Source organism: Pieris rapae, chromosome Z (genome assembly GCF_905147795.1).
Source record: "Pieris rapae chromosome Z, ilPieRapa1.1, whole genome shotgun sequence".
NCBI classification, from domain to species: domain Eukaryota; kingdom Metazoa; phylum Arthropoda; class Insecta; order Lepidoptera; family Pieridae; genus Pieris; species Pieris rapae.
Window position 1 is genome coordinate 5,301,910 of NC_059534.1, and position 17,549 is coordinate 5,319,458.

The 17,549-nt window shown below is 32.3% G+C and overlaps 1 protein-coding gene across 6 annotated transcripts in view; it reads right to left on the minus strand.

Annotated features, from left to right (window-relative positions):
* LOC110999997 (putative mediator of RNA polymerase II transcription subunit 12) overlaps positions 1 to 12,822 on the minus strand; it is a 29,864-nt gene extending 17,042 nt beyond the window's left edge. For 5 of the 6 annotated variants that reach the window (XM_022269325.2, XM_045634131.1, XM_022269308.2 and 2 more), the window contains exons 1-7: positions 12,590 to 12,822; positions 10,182 to 10,845; positions 9,575 to 9,745; positions 1,799 to 1,963; positions 1,496 to 1,648; positions 1,015 to 1,131; positions 89 to 201 (exon numbers count right to left, since the gene is read on the minus strand). In XM_022269325.2, the coding sequence (XP_022125017.2) occupies positions 89 to 201; positions 1,015 to 1,131; positions 1,496 to 1,648; positions 1,799 to 1,963; positions 9,575 to 9,745; positions 10,182 to 10,845; positions 12,590 to 12,624 (1,418 nt within the window). In that variant the 5' untranslated portion in view covers positions 12,625 to 12,822. Of the gene's footprint in view, positions 1 to 88; positions 202 to 1,014; positions 1,132 to 1,495; positions 1,649 to 1,798; positions 1,964 to 9,574; positions 9,746 to 10,181; positions 10,846 to 10,920; positions 11,118 to 12,589 lie in introns of those variants that run through there. The other variant, XM_045634130.1, reaches the window with a different exon arrangement.
* Positions 12,823 to 17,549: the final 4,727 nt, after the last annotated feature.

Here is a 17,549-nt window from a genome sequence, read left to right on the forward strand (position 1 = left end):
ACTCGGACTCAATTTATTTACAAGAACCCAAACCCACTGAATATACAACATTATTGAATTATGATTTTTCTACGAAATTAAAAATTACCTTAATTGCTGAGGATGTGGAGTGTTGGGTGGTAAGCTCTGTATCGGTCCCATAGTAGATATACTAGCCCCAGCCTGTTGCTGTATTGTACCGGCTGCTTGCTGCTGCGGAACCTAAATTTAATTAATAAATTAATTTAATTAAAAGCGATGTTATATTACAAAATAGTAACTATCAGTTTGTTACTATACAATTTTGTAAATATAGGAAACCCCACTCGAGACGAAGGTCTCGTCAATTAAGTACTTTCTTCCCTTGAATCCCTACTCGTTATATTATTGATTACATCACCCGATATTGCGTAAGGTCTGTTATCCAAAGGGCAAAAGCGAGAAAAATACTTTTGAACTTTCTTTTAATGGGAAACCTTATTGTTTAATCTGTCTGTTTCCTCGCATTATAAAAGACGATTAAATTCCAACTTTCTAACAACCAGTAACTTTGTAATTTCAATTTCAAATTGTTACCGTAAAAAACTTACATCACAAAAAGCATTTGCTGAGTACGCAAACTTTGCACGCATCGCATAAAGATTTATTTATTTCACAAACATTGCTTATCTTTTGTTTACATTCACACAGATGGTCAGCAACTGTGGAGACCTGTACCTTAATTTTTAATGGATATCAGCTAAATAGGTTACGTTTCAAAGTTAAATTTATTTCAATTTCAAAGTGATATTCCGAGTTATTCTTTAAATATATATATACTACACACATGTACGTGTTTATATCTCAACTATTGCCTGTAACGACCGGATATAAAGACAAAATAAGAGTGGCCGTTTCATCGTCGTTATACAGGGAATCCACTGTAGTAATAAATTTCCACAACACAGGTATTTTTCTAGGATTAAAGTCTTAGGTCAATCAAGCTAAGTTTTGCTTAGTTTTTCTAACGTCCCAAAAGTTATGAGCGTATTATACCTGATGTGTTGCCATACTGCTCGGCATAGAAGACACCACAGTTACTGTCTGGTGGTGTTGCTGGTTTGAATCGTGCTGTGACATACTCATTTGTTGCTGATTTTGTCCTTCTGTTATCTGTTTATAAAATAGTTCAATATAATCAATTGGAAGATGTTAGCATACTTGTATACAAACTAGATGGCGCTGTGTCAGCTTTAAAATGTGTGATCTTTCAAACCAACCAAAGAAAAGGAAAATAGATATACGTATTTTAGATTGAATTAAGAAAACCTCAAAAGTTATCTTAAAAACGAACCATGGAAAGCTTAACATAGATTTTAAATCCTTGTATACAAAGAATAATTCTAAATTTTAAACTGTTAGTAAGGATATTAATTTGGTACACCATTTAGTATAAATAAGGTATTAGGAAATCAGTCAATAAAAATATAAGACTTCCATTATTATGTCACAACGAATTAATATTATAATGCCTCACCGATTGTTTGATCTCTCCGCTCATGCCGGGCTTATGATTCTTGTCAAACAGAAGGTTCACGTTATTTTGTGGTGACGCGAGAAAACTGAGATTTATTTCACCTATACCGGGCACATTGAATTGCTGTGTGTGAAGAGACTGATTATTGACCACCTAGAACAAAGAAATTTACGCTAATGAGGTCACATTTCTGCATTAGCAATATAATTTTGTAAGGCAGGCAAATTATATTGGCATTTTTAACTATTAAACACTAAAACTCTGCAGAAAATGCCAGTAAAATTCGGATAGTATCATAAATACCTGAACAAATTTTTGTTGTTGCAAATCTTGTTGAGACTGAGGTAATTGCTGAATTTCAGGCTTCGGTTGTTGAGGCTGCTGCTGCAGCTGCTGCTGCTGTTGTTGTTGCTGCTGCTGCTGCTGTTGTTGTTGTTGCTGCTGTTGTTGCTGATATTGTTTTTGTAACTAAAAACAGAATAGAGTGTGTAAGTTATGAATAATTATTGTAGTAAAATAACTATTGCAAGACTCAAGAGGGATATTAATATAATTTAAATTAGAGTTACCATCATTACTATCACCGAGTATACTTATTAAATAAACGTTTTTTTACTTAATTAGGATAATAATATTATAACTATTAAAATTATATAATTGCACTATTCTTATATCTAAGAACGACGTAACTTTGAATCTATTAGGATATGTACAAATGTTTCTTTCTTTACCTACCGACAACAGAAATACTTCATTTCGCTACAGGTACTACTTTATACAATTCCATAATTTTTACATTACTAGAGATTTCCGTATCCGGTTGAAATTAATATATTATTTTGCTTTCGTTATACAAAGTGTAGCCATAGAAATTTAAGGTACCATCACACAATCATTACTGGATGCGACTTATCGCTAGGAATGCTTTGCATAAATATTAATTTCATTGTTACAATATTTGCACCTTCACTTTTATCTCGTCAAACACAACCACAACACACCAGTAATACAATATTAAGTATTTCCACCTACCTGAGCCGATGAGTCAAAGTACGGAAATGTCAATCACACAATGTAACTTTATACCGATAAGGCGTTACTTAAGATCTCTAATAATATAAATAATTTAGACAATAGTAATAAAGTAATTATTTCTTTCAAAAGCAGAAGTTTTTAAATTCCGTTTCTATGATTAATATTATATACCAATCTGTAAACATTGTCTTAGGGAAATAATATTCTTAGGATCGTTTAAGATCTCCATCATTTAGTTGTGAAACACGCTGCTAGAGTCCATGGCTATCTCCCTAAACCTTTTTTAAATTTCTTCTACATAAGCATAACCCAATCCTATCGCGCACAATCGTGACTTTTGTAATTCTTGTAATAATTATTATTTATATTACATGGTTATTTATGAATGCGTCTAACACTTTACCCATAATATTAATTTATTTTTCTTACTAGGGCTAGAAAAGATCGCTTGTTAGCGATAAATTCGTCCGTTACATATGTACCTTATAATTTATGGTCTTCGGTTTAATAATTTATTGACGATTTATACAATTTCGAGACTGGACAAATGCATTTAAAGTATAATTATAAGTTTTAGCAACCTAATGGTTTAAGTGAACTCTCAACCATGAGGCATGAGCGTTCAAATACCAACCGTGCATGGATTTTAGAATTAGCTCTTACGATGAAGGCAATCATCGCGAAACCGACTGAGGTAATAGACCCGGAGCAGAAGTAGAACCACCACTTCTGTTGTGCGTAATCAGTGATTAGGACCAATGTACGGCCAAAAGATTATTATTAAATATAGATGTGTAGCTAAAAATTCTAAGAAAAATAAGTTCCACAGTCTTCATTAATTTTAAGATTTTATTTTAGAATCAATTTAAAATGGTGTCCACAATTGTAGTTTATTATGAATGTACGATTGCATTAGCCCTACACAATCTTAAGGGTATTCAAAACTTTTTTTTTGTCTTTGTGAAGGTACCTGCGGTTAAAAAGCTTCAACAATAATAATACCTCATTGTTCTACTCTCAAAATCCCAAATTTCAATAAGGACGACATCACTTGCAAATCTAAATAACACAAAAGTCCCGTTCTCCAAAACCTAACGACACGGCCTCGAAGAAAACAGGTTTGGATACCATTTACTAAATTCGGTATTAACAATCGGTGTGTAAATTTTTAAACTTATTCTAATACTAAATCAATTTTTTTCACTGACCAATCATTAACAAAGTTACAAATAATTGGAAAACTGAAAAAAGTTTTATAGTCAGTTTGTCTTTCGAAATATGTATGCTACTACTTTCCCCCATTCTGTCCTATTTCGGGCCAGCCTGTTCCAACATTCCGGCAGACCATTTGTCCATCTTTTACTTTACGTTTCTTCCCTTTGCTGTTGAATACTATTGTAATATATAATTCGTCCATTTCGCTGTTTTCTTATAAGGCACTATCCAATTCCATTTTCTGGATTTTATTGAACTCATACTACCCACAAACAGAAGTAGTAGATAATCGATAAGTTAGGGTGTTCGGTAACATGAACGTTAAATATAAATAATAAACGTATCGCCTTGAGCCAAATGATTTAGAGAATATTATCGAAGGTAGTTTTCTTTACCGCTTGCGCGACGCTTTTTGTAAATAATTAATGGAAGTTATGTTTTATTAGTTGCTTAGTAGCTGACCCGGCCTATATATATATATATATATATATATATATATATATATGTCTCTTTTCATGACATCGTAAACATAATTATTCAGAAATTTCAAACGACTATTAGTGCATTTAGACTAGCGTGTATAAATAAATTAAATTATAGGCATGTCAATATTTCAATAATTATTATAAAAGAAACCTAACAAAGAAATTTCAATTAATATGATCAAGATAAACATGTAGGTAGTAAACGTATAAGTGTTGAAATTCTAAACAAGCAAGGAGCGGGCGTCTTCTTGCTCGCTATATTTATGGCATTATATAATTATTTCGCGTTTTACATCGTGCACGAAGGGTCGCTTGATGTATCGTTCAGCTGGCGAATTCTAGAATATACGAAACACGCACTTGGTTCTCAATTACGTAGTTTCACACGGCCTACCCTCTAGAACGGTCCTCTTAAAGCAGAAGAGAAACACTTAAACATAGTTTTAGTTAACTAAATATTCACATTAACTTGTTTATTTTAGTTACTTTCACAGCCTAATGACTTATGGCTTATTGTTATGGGGTCACGCTGCTGATGTCGAATCTGTTTTCATTCTGCAGAAGAGGGCTATTCGTGCAATCTATAATTTAAAATGTAGGGAATCTCTCAGAGATAAATTCAAGGAAATTAATATACTTACCTTTCCCTCGCAATATATTTATGAAAATATTATGTTTGTATACAAAAATAGTGATAAATATACTAGATTAGAACATACGCACAATGTCAATACTCGGAACAAACGCAGGCTGCAATTTCCCCGTACTAGACTGTGTAAAGTTAGTAATTCTTTTTTGGGGAAAGGGATACTCTTCTTTAATAAAATCCCAGAGGCTCTTTTATCTCTGCCTTTTAATAAATTTAAGAAATGTATTAAAGAAAAGCTGTGTAAAAAGGCTTACTATAAAGTTATTGATTATCTAGTTGATAAAAGGGCCTGGGACTAGTGCTGGGCAGGCTGCCTCTAATTAATTTGATATATTTGTTTTAAATATTGTTTGATGATTTGCTTTTTTAAAAGAGTACCGAGAGTTTTTTACGCCGGCTTTTTCTCTCGGCCTACACCCTCTGTCTTTGCCGATGAGTAGGGATGCCTACAAGTTTGAATTGATTGACGTGGAATAAGTGATACCTAGAAGATCTTATGTTCCAAAATAAACGTATTTTATTTTTATTTTTTATTTTTTTCAAAATATTCTTTTATCAAATTTTAAATAATCGTACTTTCGTTTGCGTACCATTGCTTTGTCAAACATGAAAAACATGGTCAGGTAAACAATCATGTTACTTTTAAAGCAGAATTTGTATAAACGCTTTGTTTCCCCAGCGTTTATCAACTTCCGAAAATGTTTGTTGGAAGTACAAGAAGAGGAAATATAATACACATATTGCTAAATTGACCTTAACCGCACGTTAAGTTTAGTTAAGTGTAAATGAAAATTATTTGAATTTTAATTAAAACCGAAAAACCATAGTGTAGTAGGAACCATACAGACAAATTTACAAACTTTTATTAAAAGTTTTTTTATATTCTTATAATGGGAAGACGATTTCCCTCTATTTGTCTCTCTCTATCTTTTATTATAGCGGTATTAACAGATACTAAGTCTTTTAGAAAGAATTCCGTTGGTCTGACTAAATGAAGAATTATATTGAAATCGTTCTGTGTTTCGATCGCTACGACGCGACGATAGATGACATGTTTATTTTCATACAACAGGGGGCAAACGAGCAGTAGGCTTACCTAAATTAAATGATACAGCCGCCGCCCATGGACACTCCTTCTTCAAAGGCTATTTATCAAATTGATTCGGAAATAATTTAGTGAGCAGCAGGTACCACATAGTGATGATGCGTGGCAAAAATTGCGTTAACTAACGCTTACTTGTGTTACTAAACGATGATATATAATATGTCGGCGTGTCCCTGAAGATCACAAGTACCTACCTACATATTAGTCTCTTAATTTTTTTATAGGAAAGTAATTATATTGCAGTCTGCCAAAATAAATATATATTATAACAATAGGAGGAAGATTTTCAACCATGAGATTTTCTCAAACCGCTGCTGTACAACAATTATTCTTCCTACGTGACTAATTACCACAGGTGAAGGAAAGCACCGTGAAACCAGAGACAACAGAAATCAACGATGTGTGTCAGGCACAGAATGCTGATCACACTCATTAATATAATGATGAGCGAAACAGAATTCTAAAGCTAATTTCCAACTAATTGAAAAATCGCAAGAAAAAGTTTAAAAAGTCAATCAACTGTAAATTATAAATATTATGTAACAATTATACACGCCTAATTGTTATTTTTCATTTAAAAATTTACATTACGAAACAAATTGTATAAAATGGCACCCTTTGATGGTGTGAGGCAAAGCGTTTCTTAACATACCTATTATGTATTGATAATGTCTTTAGTGTGTAGGTTATCATCTGATGCGGCCTTTTATTATTTTACCTTTACACAAGAACAAAAGGTTTAACAGTAATTTAAATTAAATCACACTAATTGCTTATACCGTTAAAAATTTGCTTACATCATTTTTTTATATAATCGTTAGTAGCATTAATCTAATCCTAAATCATAATAATTAGATCAAGTCACTCTTTCGTCTCCTTCTATCAAACTGCATTTACGCCGTGATGAAAAGAGACAGTTCGGCGGTTAAAACGTGTTTGATTTAGTTTTGGATATAAACAGTTAAAACACCCCTGTTTTGCCGTTGGGTTTTTAATATGAAACCATACTGACATAAGATTAATGCATCGTGTAGGTAGACATAAATATAGCTACCCTTTAAACGTGGTCTCGCCCTTCGCTATTTTTCATTCGCAAGGGTCTACTAATAAGTGGCGGCTTATTTTCTGAGCGAAATAAATTCTATAGCATTTCTACCTAAGCATCCCTTCGATGTATATAACGGTGAATTGAACTAGGGCATGCGTTAATTTGGGGGACAATGTTTACAAGCGGAAATTTTGAACTGAATATCCAATAATTCGTTATGTAAATGGTAAACCCGATTCGGGCGCCATAGAACTGATATAACTCAAAGAGTGATGACAAGGTCAGCTGTACGTATAGGCGTGTGGTAGAAACAAGAGCCCATGCATTGTCTCGTTCTTACTTACACGTTTGGGACGCGATAGGGCGAGATAACAAGATTGATTTAAAAATTTAAATACCGTACGCTCCCATCTGACACTGTAAAATACCAAAGCGCTTTTTAATTCGGACTTTATAATGAGGCAACTTTTACTTTTACTCGGACATAAGCAAATTCTCTTTCCTAAATTGATCAAGATGGCGTTCTAGACCTGATGAAAGTCGTTGATACATTTATTCCATTTTTTGCTTAGCCGTAATTAGTGGTAATGCTATACTAAAACCTATTTATTACTTATAAATGGGTTTTAGTCGCTTTCAGAAATTGTTAAACAGACACGAATTCGTATATTAATTATTATATATCTACAATTAAGTATATAGATATACATATAACTATTAGGTATATAAATTCGTAATGCAAATTCTCATGGAGCTAAACCCCGGTTGGTGCGAGGGAAATGTAAGTACATATTTCACATTTTATAAGTAGTATGTGTATTCATAAAATTAGGTACTTAGTTCTCGGCGTCTTTCCGAAACCAAATTTGAACCAAACCCACAGAAATAATAAAAATAAATCAAAGTTAAAAATTTATATGAGGGACATGTTCACAATATGAGAAAGTTATTTGGCACCGTACGACAAGAATACCGTAGGTACGAAAACGGGACAAGGGACAAGGTGCAAGCGCAAAATCGATACCCACAATGTTAGGCAAGCAGAGGGTGAAATAAAATATAAGAAACCTTTTTCGTTCTTTGAAATGTACGTGTTATAAAATACTATAGACTGAACTTGCTTCCGCCTAATACTTCACTCAATGTTGCAATTAACATGGAAAATTCACACCATACCTACTCTAAGGAAAATTAATTTACGTTTATAAATAAACAGGAAAGATATTGATTCCGTGTCCGTAACGAATAAACACTAAAACTAGGGAATTACAAAAGAATTATATATACATACTATTATTATTTATTTCAAAATATTATTAAAACCCGCTCGAAACCGAATCAGCCCGCTAGTTTTTAGAAAATTCTAGTAATTGGCACAGAATTCATTTAAAACACATTGTTTACGTCTAATGGCATGTAAATACAGAATGGCTAACGATATAATTTATTGGCTTTTTCATCATTTGTATTCATTAATATTGCACATAAGTGGAAAAAAATTACTCATACTTGTATGCCTTATGATGGAATAAACAAAATCGATAACTATAAATGGGCTTCACCTATCGACTATATTATTTTATTTCAACGTGATATTACTTGTTTTTAATGATTATTTTTTGTTATATAGAACCGGTAGAAACTGGATTAGTTAAATAATGTTGTAACTTATCTTAAAAATAACCAAACAAATGTATGCCTTTTTATCAAAGTCCACTTAATGAAGTCTTTTAAAACTACCGAAAATATACCAACAATATGAAGGTTCAAATTGGTTAGTGGAATGAACTACCTGCTTTCTAGTAGTGATCTTTCATCTAAACACAACTTGGGGCCTAATACGTGATTTTTCGTATACCATCACCCAACCCTCATGCATTCTAAACTTGCGTAATAAAATAATAACGTCTGGTTTTGAATAATATTAAGAAGGACAGGTCATTTCGATGTATTGTAAACAAAAAAAAACGTACCAAGTTAAATTATTTGGAGCCCTACACATTTTGGAGGAATAAATTATTTATGTTTTAACTAAAAAGTTACCTGTCATTAAAACTCATACCCTGCGTGTATCGAACAAATTTTTATCGCAAAATTCAATGGTTGATACTTTCATTTTGTTCTATTCTCATGTTTTTATTAGCATTAGTCGGCAACAATCCAGAATTTGTAGTATATAAGACTTTCCTTTCTATAGGAGGCTGCCCTTTAGTTCACGTTATTATTAACTTATATTCATTAATGTATTAAATAAATATATAAAATCAACCGTAATCTAGTATTGTAATACTACCGTAATCTAATACACAATGTGCTCCGGGTTTTTCGTAGTAGATTTTTACTACTTGACGAGCCAAAAAACGAGCTAACCTGCATTGTAGAACGTTAAAAATGTGTCAATACAACAATTCCCGACAAACTGCTGTCATATATAAAAAATAATTTCCGGGAAGACAATGCATACAGTCAGTCTTTAGATAAATTGCGGTGTTCCGTTTATTATTTTCTTGTGTGCAAAGTGGAAATAAATAAAAATACTTACCAACTCTTGTTGGTCCTGCTGATTCTTCAGATGTTGCTGAATGGCTTGGTGTTGCCTCTGTAGAGCTTGTTGCTGAAATTGCTGGATTTGCTGCTGCTGCAGCTGCAACTGCTGCTGCTGCAATTGCTGCAACTGCTGTTGTTGCTGTTGCTGAATTATTTGCTGTTGTATCTAAAAAATATATAAAATATTAATAAAATCATCTAATCAGAAATATAAATTAAAAAAGTTAAAGATATTTTTATACAAATAAAAAAAATATTTAATTGATTGAATGGAAGGCTCGTGGCATAAGTAGAAAATGTTAATTCAAGTTATTTTACAGAATAACTTGCTTTGTCATGCAATATTTAGTTTTTTTATTGACAATTACTTGTGACAATTACGATGGCAAATTAGTCAAGAAGTGTACTTTTATTTACTCATAATAAATAATATTTTGATTCTTTTTAGGCATTTGTGTGGGTATCTTGGAATTGAAAGAAATTTATAAATTAGTTATAAAAGGTCAAATTAAAAACCGTCTCAAAAAAATATTTGTTAAACAGAAATTTCTGAGCTATGTTCATGCATCTTCGTTTCTCACTATGTCTTTTTAAATTCTTACCTGTAACTTATCATCATCTTCTTTTTGATTTCTGTACCTAAAATCTTCAGCCTGAGAATGAGTTTCTGGTTCAGCTTTTGGTTGTTTCAGTTCTGGCCTTCGGAAGGTATTATTCTGTTTATCTAAAGCCAGTAAAGTGTTGGCCGCTTCATATTTATCTTCAGTAGTAATTCCTGCTTTTTGTGCCAAAGTCTCCAAGTATTGCAAAGGTCTTTTGGCAGTTTTTGCCCCAGCTTTAGCCTTGTCAGGCTGCCCTGATCCCGGAGATTGCTTTGGGAGTGTTCTTGTTATTGTTATACTATTCTTATTTAGATCATCTTTCTTGTCATTCTTAGGCTCTAAAGTAAAATAATTTTTTGGAAAATCCTTATCCTTTTCACCATTTATACTGTTATTTTCTATTAATGTTATAGTTGTAGAGTTTGTGACTTTTAATGTTTTATCTTTAGAGTCCTCCTTTGGCTGAACTGCTGAGCCAGCACCTTGTGTTGGAGAAAGGAGTTGTGTGGGAACATGTTGTGACACTAAACTTGCACTAGGTGCTTCAGGTGTATGAATTTGTTTTTCAGGTGGCTTAGATAACTGTTGTTGTTGGAAATTTGGACTACTTGGTTGCTCCTTTTCTTGTTCTTTTTTCTTTTGAATGTTGTCCAAAATTTCAGATCTAAAACAATAAAAAGAATTAAGTTAAACTCATTGAACAACATTGCGGTCTCACAAATACACATCATAAGATTACCTGAAAGGGTCAGTCATTGTTAAGAATTAAGTAGAAAATCATTAGTATTTTTTAGCAAAAAGAAGGCAAGTTGTTTGGACGGGGTTTGTTTTCGTGCCGCGGACAAAAGTTAACAAAGATGCAAGTACTGTGGCAATGGACCAAATGGATATGTTTTGACTTGAATAAAACTATTTGATTTAGTTCAACAAGAACAAAATTAAAAAAAAATATCTACATATTAATAAATAGTAAATATTCACCAAAAAATTAATAGCTCGTCCATCAATGTCATGTGTCTGTCATTTAGAAATTAGCGGTTAGCATTCAACAGACTATATAACGTTAGTTTTGAAATAAATATAAACAGTGATGTGCTCAAAACAGAGTAAATATATTGTGGATTTTTATACACATTTTAATAATTATTATTTTTACATTGACTTGCCACATAAACCGTTCGTTACTGGAAATCATATTCCGACGAATGTGACAGGTTAGGTTATAATTTGTAATAGAACATTGTTTTTCTTTAGTTATATTATTTTGATTTTAAATATTTACTTTACTTACTATTACTACTGAGCTTTTTCGTAAAATTAAAAGAAAAATTTTATTAATAAAAAAAAATTATTTTCATTTTAGTAGTAATTCATAAACATTTATCCACTAACATTTACAAATATTAAAGTAAAATATATACGTATTAATATGTATGGTATAAAAGTTAGACTAAGTTGTATTTCATTTACATTTTAATGTACCTACTATCAGGCTATTTCTTTTTATTAAAGATAGATGTTTCAGAGAAATATATAAAAAGAATATGTAAATAACCCAAAACCTTTTTTTTTCATTAAACAGCAGTTAAAATAAAGCATTATGACACAAAAACCACAAATTAATTTTTATATCTACATAATATAAATAATTTAAGTGGTAAGTAATAATATGATTGAGGTAGGTAGGTACTTATTAAAGCCATAAATATATATAAACTAATTAATAGTAATAGTTTATATTCCATCAATTTAGATCAATTTTATAAAAAAAATGTGAAGTCCCATTTTTTTATATGTATATTTAGTATACATCATGTTTTTTTAAATTGTCCGCCATACTTACCAGGACCACAATAAGTATAAGGTTATACACCTTTTTAGGGAAAGAAACCCAAATAAAAACGGCTCGTCTGGCATTATTTCACAAGGGGAAGCAAAAAATAATGAAATGTGCGAAAGAGAGGGCTTAATACGAACACGTGTGGCTTAAAAGAGAGGTATATAAAGCGCACTAGGGGAGTTGGAGAGCGAACCGGTTCTGCATGTGTGCAGACAGACGGAACCCTCCCTTCCCCCGCTAACCGACCCTCGGGTGCCGCAGGCACGAGAGCCCCACATTGTCAGCATTTCCCCGAAGCGTTGCAATAATAATACCAAATCCCTTAAATAATAGACCTCGTTCCTTATTATATTGAGATTAAATAATGTATTATGATAACTTTATAAGGTCTTGATTTTTTTGGATGCATATTATTTTACTACCCTCACTATATTAAAATTGTATAAAAGCACATGGTTCAAGATGCACAAGTAATCACTTTTGCTCATAAATTATTGCAATAAGCCACACGCGACGCACTCAACCACAATCATTCGCATAGAAAAAGTAAAAATATAACATAAAATACCTTTTGGTGTAAAAACCGTAAGAACAACGTTCCATCGTTTCAAAATAAAGGGTTAACTAAAACGCCAACCCATGTGGCAGTTATAAAATTAAAAACAAACAAAAAAAGTAAGGATTGAGACATTCGCACGGGTGAAAGTAAACACAACACTTATTATCGACGAAAACGACATACAAACACACTTTATCGACAGTGCAGTGCCCGTCTCATTGCAACAATAACCTCCTTTCCGAATGGTGAAACACAACTGAGGTAACTGCGCGCGCCGCGTTTCTACCCTCCCCTCAAACCCCGCTTAATATTCTGTCTCAGCTTGGCCCAACGCTTACTCATCGCCAATGGTACGCCCGCTGCCAATGGTGAACTGTTATTGGTGGACTCGTTTTACGACCGTTCCACAAACAAAACCGGTTGCTAGGAACGGCACGAAAGGGCGCGAGGAACGAAATTAGCGTTTCTGCGGTATTATCACATCTTCTATAGCTATCCTTATCCTTCAGCTTGTTTTATTTGAGAGAAAACATATTATAACATATTAGATCTCTAATCCATTTCGAAGCACATAGTATCTCCGCGCCATACCATTTTATTTTTTTTATTTTATTTGGATAATATAATAATCTCAATACCTGACAAGTGTAAGAAAAGGTGTGTTAAAATTTTTTGTAGGTAACATGTAGGTAGTTTTGAAGATATAAGTAAATATGTATGTGTCAAGTCATTTTTACGAAATCAATAAAAAGAAAATAGGCCATTATTTTCTTTTTGTAATTTAAAACACGTCAAATAACACGATCACGATGAAAAGAACAATCTTGAAAATTTAAATTCAAATTTTAAATTATATTGTTAACTGAAAAGAAAGGGTTACTGGAAAAACGGGATGGGGGAAACATCAACCCTTTAATTTGTGACTTAGTGATATATTATATACTTACACAATTGATTAAATCGGGTTATGACTTACCTATAATAGAATATGGTACATAAGTCGATAGTAGGTACCTGCTACTTCCTATCTTTATATTAATTTTAGATTAGGTCTAAACACAAAAACCTTTATATTAAATGTTTAATTTTCAAAATTGTTGATTCGTTTGATTTCAGATGTTTATTGCAATTTTAAATCGGTTTTATAAATTACCGATATTTTACGGTTATTAACATGTTTAATGATGTTAATTTTATACTTTTATTTATTAATCTTTAATGAATATGAAAAATTAAATATTGATTTTTAATTATTTTGATAATTTACTCTATTTATTATAGTTTTTGTACCAAAGATGTATACAATGACATCTTACTTAGATTATAGGAATGCTAACTTAAATACAGCGCCATCTGTAATTAAGTTATGAGACTACGGCAAAGCACAATGAAACGAAAGTTGTTTCCACTATGTAACAAAAGATGTCAGTAGTAGTTCTTAAAATAAAATCTAAAGTGATTCTTTAACTTAAATAATTTTCGAGTCGTTTACAATTTTCATTTACGATTTCTCCCATGAGAAGATCTCGCTCAAGATAACATCATATTACAATTTTATTTAATTTGGCTTATATATTTTACTAACTATGTACTAAATGTTTGACATTCAAAAGTTACACTTATCACTAAATGTCAGTCGACATAAACGTTACATAATTAGTAGGTTATTGTTGTTCTAAGTAAATAACATTTTTATTTAATTTTTCAAAATGATTACCTAATCTCGGATATTCGCTGAGTTGCACTATCACCTACATTTACAACATAACGAAATACAAAATTCATCATAAGCACTAAATCATAAAAACATAAGTCAAGAAAAAGTTATTTTCAAGTCAACTTTGTATCAATCAAATTCTATTCATTATTAGAATTCGGGTCACAAAAAACGGTAGTCAGGTAAAAAGATTAGGGATTTTTAAAATTGTCAAATGTCTGCGGACGCATATGTTCTATCTCTGTCCCTCACGCATTAAAATCGATCTGTCCCGCTCTGTGCGTGGGTGTGGTGGATCTTTGATGGTCGGCCGATGAACCCCAATTGCATGAAGATTAACAAATAATCAATACTATTATAACTATGTTACAAATAGTTAAAGTTAAAGTTACCTAACAGAGACAGACATTGTTTAGTTTAAATATAGCCTATGTCGATGCATCCTGAATTGTTGATTTAGGAAAGCATGATAACAACAGTCACTAAGCTAATGGATGAGTGAACTTATTTTTTCCAAAATCGAAATAATAGGAAAAATTAACAAGTATAGAGAAATAAATTATTAGGACAACTTTATACATCGCAGCTTATTTGTAACGAAATTGATTTACCTTTGTAACCTAATCATTTCTCACAACTTTATTGTAAACAATAATTTATTCCAAATATCATACACATGCTTTTATATCAAGCCCATTTTTTATAACTGCTCGATAAAATTAAGTAGATAGCAGGCCTGAAACCAAGTTTTGGTTCCAACTAAATTTCGAGTGTCGAGGCTTGCTAATTGCGTCTCAAAAACGTATTGGAATTTTGACATAGAACATGTCAAACATGCCAGTTTAACTACGCTATTTTCCTTCGTCGTGCAAATGTTAATTTGTAAAACATATATAAGATAGTCATACCTTAATCATTAACTTTGACTGTACCGTAAACACGTACATTTGTGAACGAATATACTTAACACACGAAAGATACCACCGCTGCTTGAAAGAAAATCTTAGATTCCTATTATATACTCAAATCAAACACCAACGAAATCGTATACGAGCTGATAACTGTGTTGTTAATAGAGACTTTTGATATAGACAAAAGTACATGTATGAAAGCCGGTGTCAAAAACGAAGCAATCATTATTTCTTGCTAGTCAAATTTCATCATTGACAAACTAATGACGAAAGATACGTAACAACAAAACGTTTTAACATCCCTATATCGGTCGTTATGGATCCAATTTAGCTATATTTAGATATAGTGCCACATAATCACGTCGGGGTTGTAGCCCGGAGTGGCTCTATCGATCGAAGGGTGGCTGCAACCCTCGGTTCGCATCCCTCCGCACCATACAGATAAGTTATAAAACAGGACATTGACCGAGATCAGTTGACTTTGAAACTAAACAAAATTTGTTTCACTGCTGTGGACCGACTAAAATATTATCTATATTTTTATGTCAAGTTATTTACACTTTACCGCACATAGAATTAAGAAAAGATATATATTATATAATATGGTAGAGGGTTTATCAATCCTCGTTAAAGAAATAAATACATATTAAATGCAAAAGTGCAAAATTTATTTTTTAAGCAATTATTTAGAAAATAAATCTCTAAATCAATAGTAATTTTATCAGAGAAAAATAAAACAAATTGACTAGAAACAAAAGAAGCAACTTGTGGCCCTATCAATTTAGAGATTTGAAGGTAGGTACTTTATGTATGAAGGTCGGTATTCATTTTTTGGTCTAAATTGACAGGACTGTTATTTTGAATTTGTATTTGACAATCAGTGTAATACTTTTGTAACCAAAACAATATGTATGTCGTGCGTCCGCGTGCATTTGTCGTTCTGATAACTGATAACTGGAGATAGCCAAATTTATGCTTCTTCCGAAAAATATTTTTTGTTCTGCACCTCCCCAAGAATTTATATTCTAGAGCGATGGGTTCGGGAAATCTCTCACCGCACGTAACGCGAGTAAAATAAGGCGAACCTATTGCATCACTTGACGCGGGCTTAGTTTGTATCTTTCTCTAGACTTTACTAATTGGATGTTGGAATGAGATATCTTTTTATTGCATTATAACGAAAGAAGGCTAGAAACTGCGAAACTTTTTTAAAGTTAAAGCTGTTTTATTCTTAGTCTATAAGTACTAAAATATAACAATAGAAATAGGACTCAACCCTCGATCCTGGTACAATTATTTTCCACGGGTCTTTTTCCATCTATTTTGATAAACGTGCTTTTGTATGCCCCTAAAAGCGAAAATTAACAGCTTTAAGGGCGGACCCAGCGTTCGCATTCGGGATGTCGAAACAGTCTAACTACTTATAAATTTATATTTATATGAATAAAACCGTATCTAGAACTACTTAGTAATAAAGTCACAGATTCTGATCATTATGCTCGAATGATGCCCTTTCACTGGAAATAGACAAATCATCAATCATCAGTTGCCCATTTACTACTACAGTACAAATTAAAATTCGGTCATTCTGAACGTAATCAGTCTTTTCTCCAACTTCGATTGGCGCCTGGTAGATAGTATCGGTGAGGAAATGCTGCCAGCGTTAAATTTGATTTGATTTCCTAGTAGGTAAGAAAATTATAAGTACTGTAAGTATACTTGATCCTTATGATACTTATCGGTAAAATATTATATATTAAAATAGATAAAAGAATATTTAATTATTACTGGTCGATACGATATGTCCATTTTCATTTCATAATATGTCGTCATCAATGATGGCTCAAAAACATATTGTCACTTCACATTAGGGATTCACTTGTACCATTATGCGTAGTTGTGCAGCCATAAGCGAGGGGTTGTTGTATCTTCATAAAACATAAATAGTTAAACTGGTCTACGTCATCTTTTATAGCTATGGATTTCTTTACTACTGAAGGTCGTGTTTATCAGGGAGTCCTGTCTCTCTTCCCGTGCAATCTGATACTCCACAAACGGGTAGGCGAAGGTCCTCGAGATCTTTGCAAACTCATTGGTATAGGTATCCAAGTACACTTATGAACTTCAAAAGAAAAGATGTTAAATTGATTCTAAATTTACATTACATACTACCAGTTTGCAAATCAAGTGCGTATAGCGGGCGTGAAGAACAATAAAAAAACTCTCCGCCACTCTTTTTAATCGCCAAGTTTTGAGTCATACAAGTTTATAAGACAAAGCAGAAAAATAGTTGAAGTGGAGAAAACCCATCCGAAGGATTAGGATCATTTAAATAAGCATC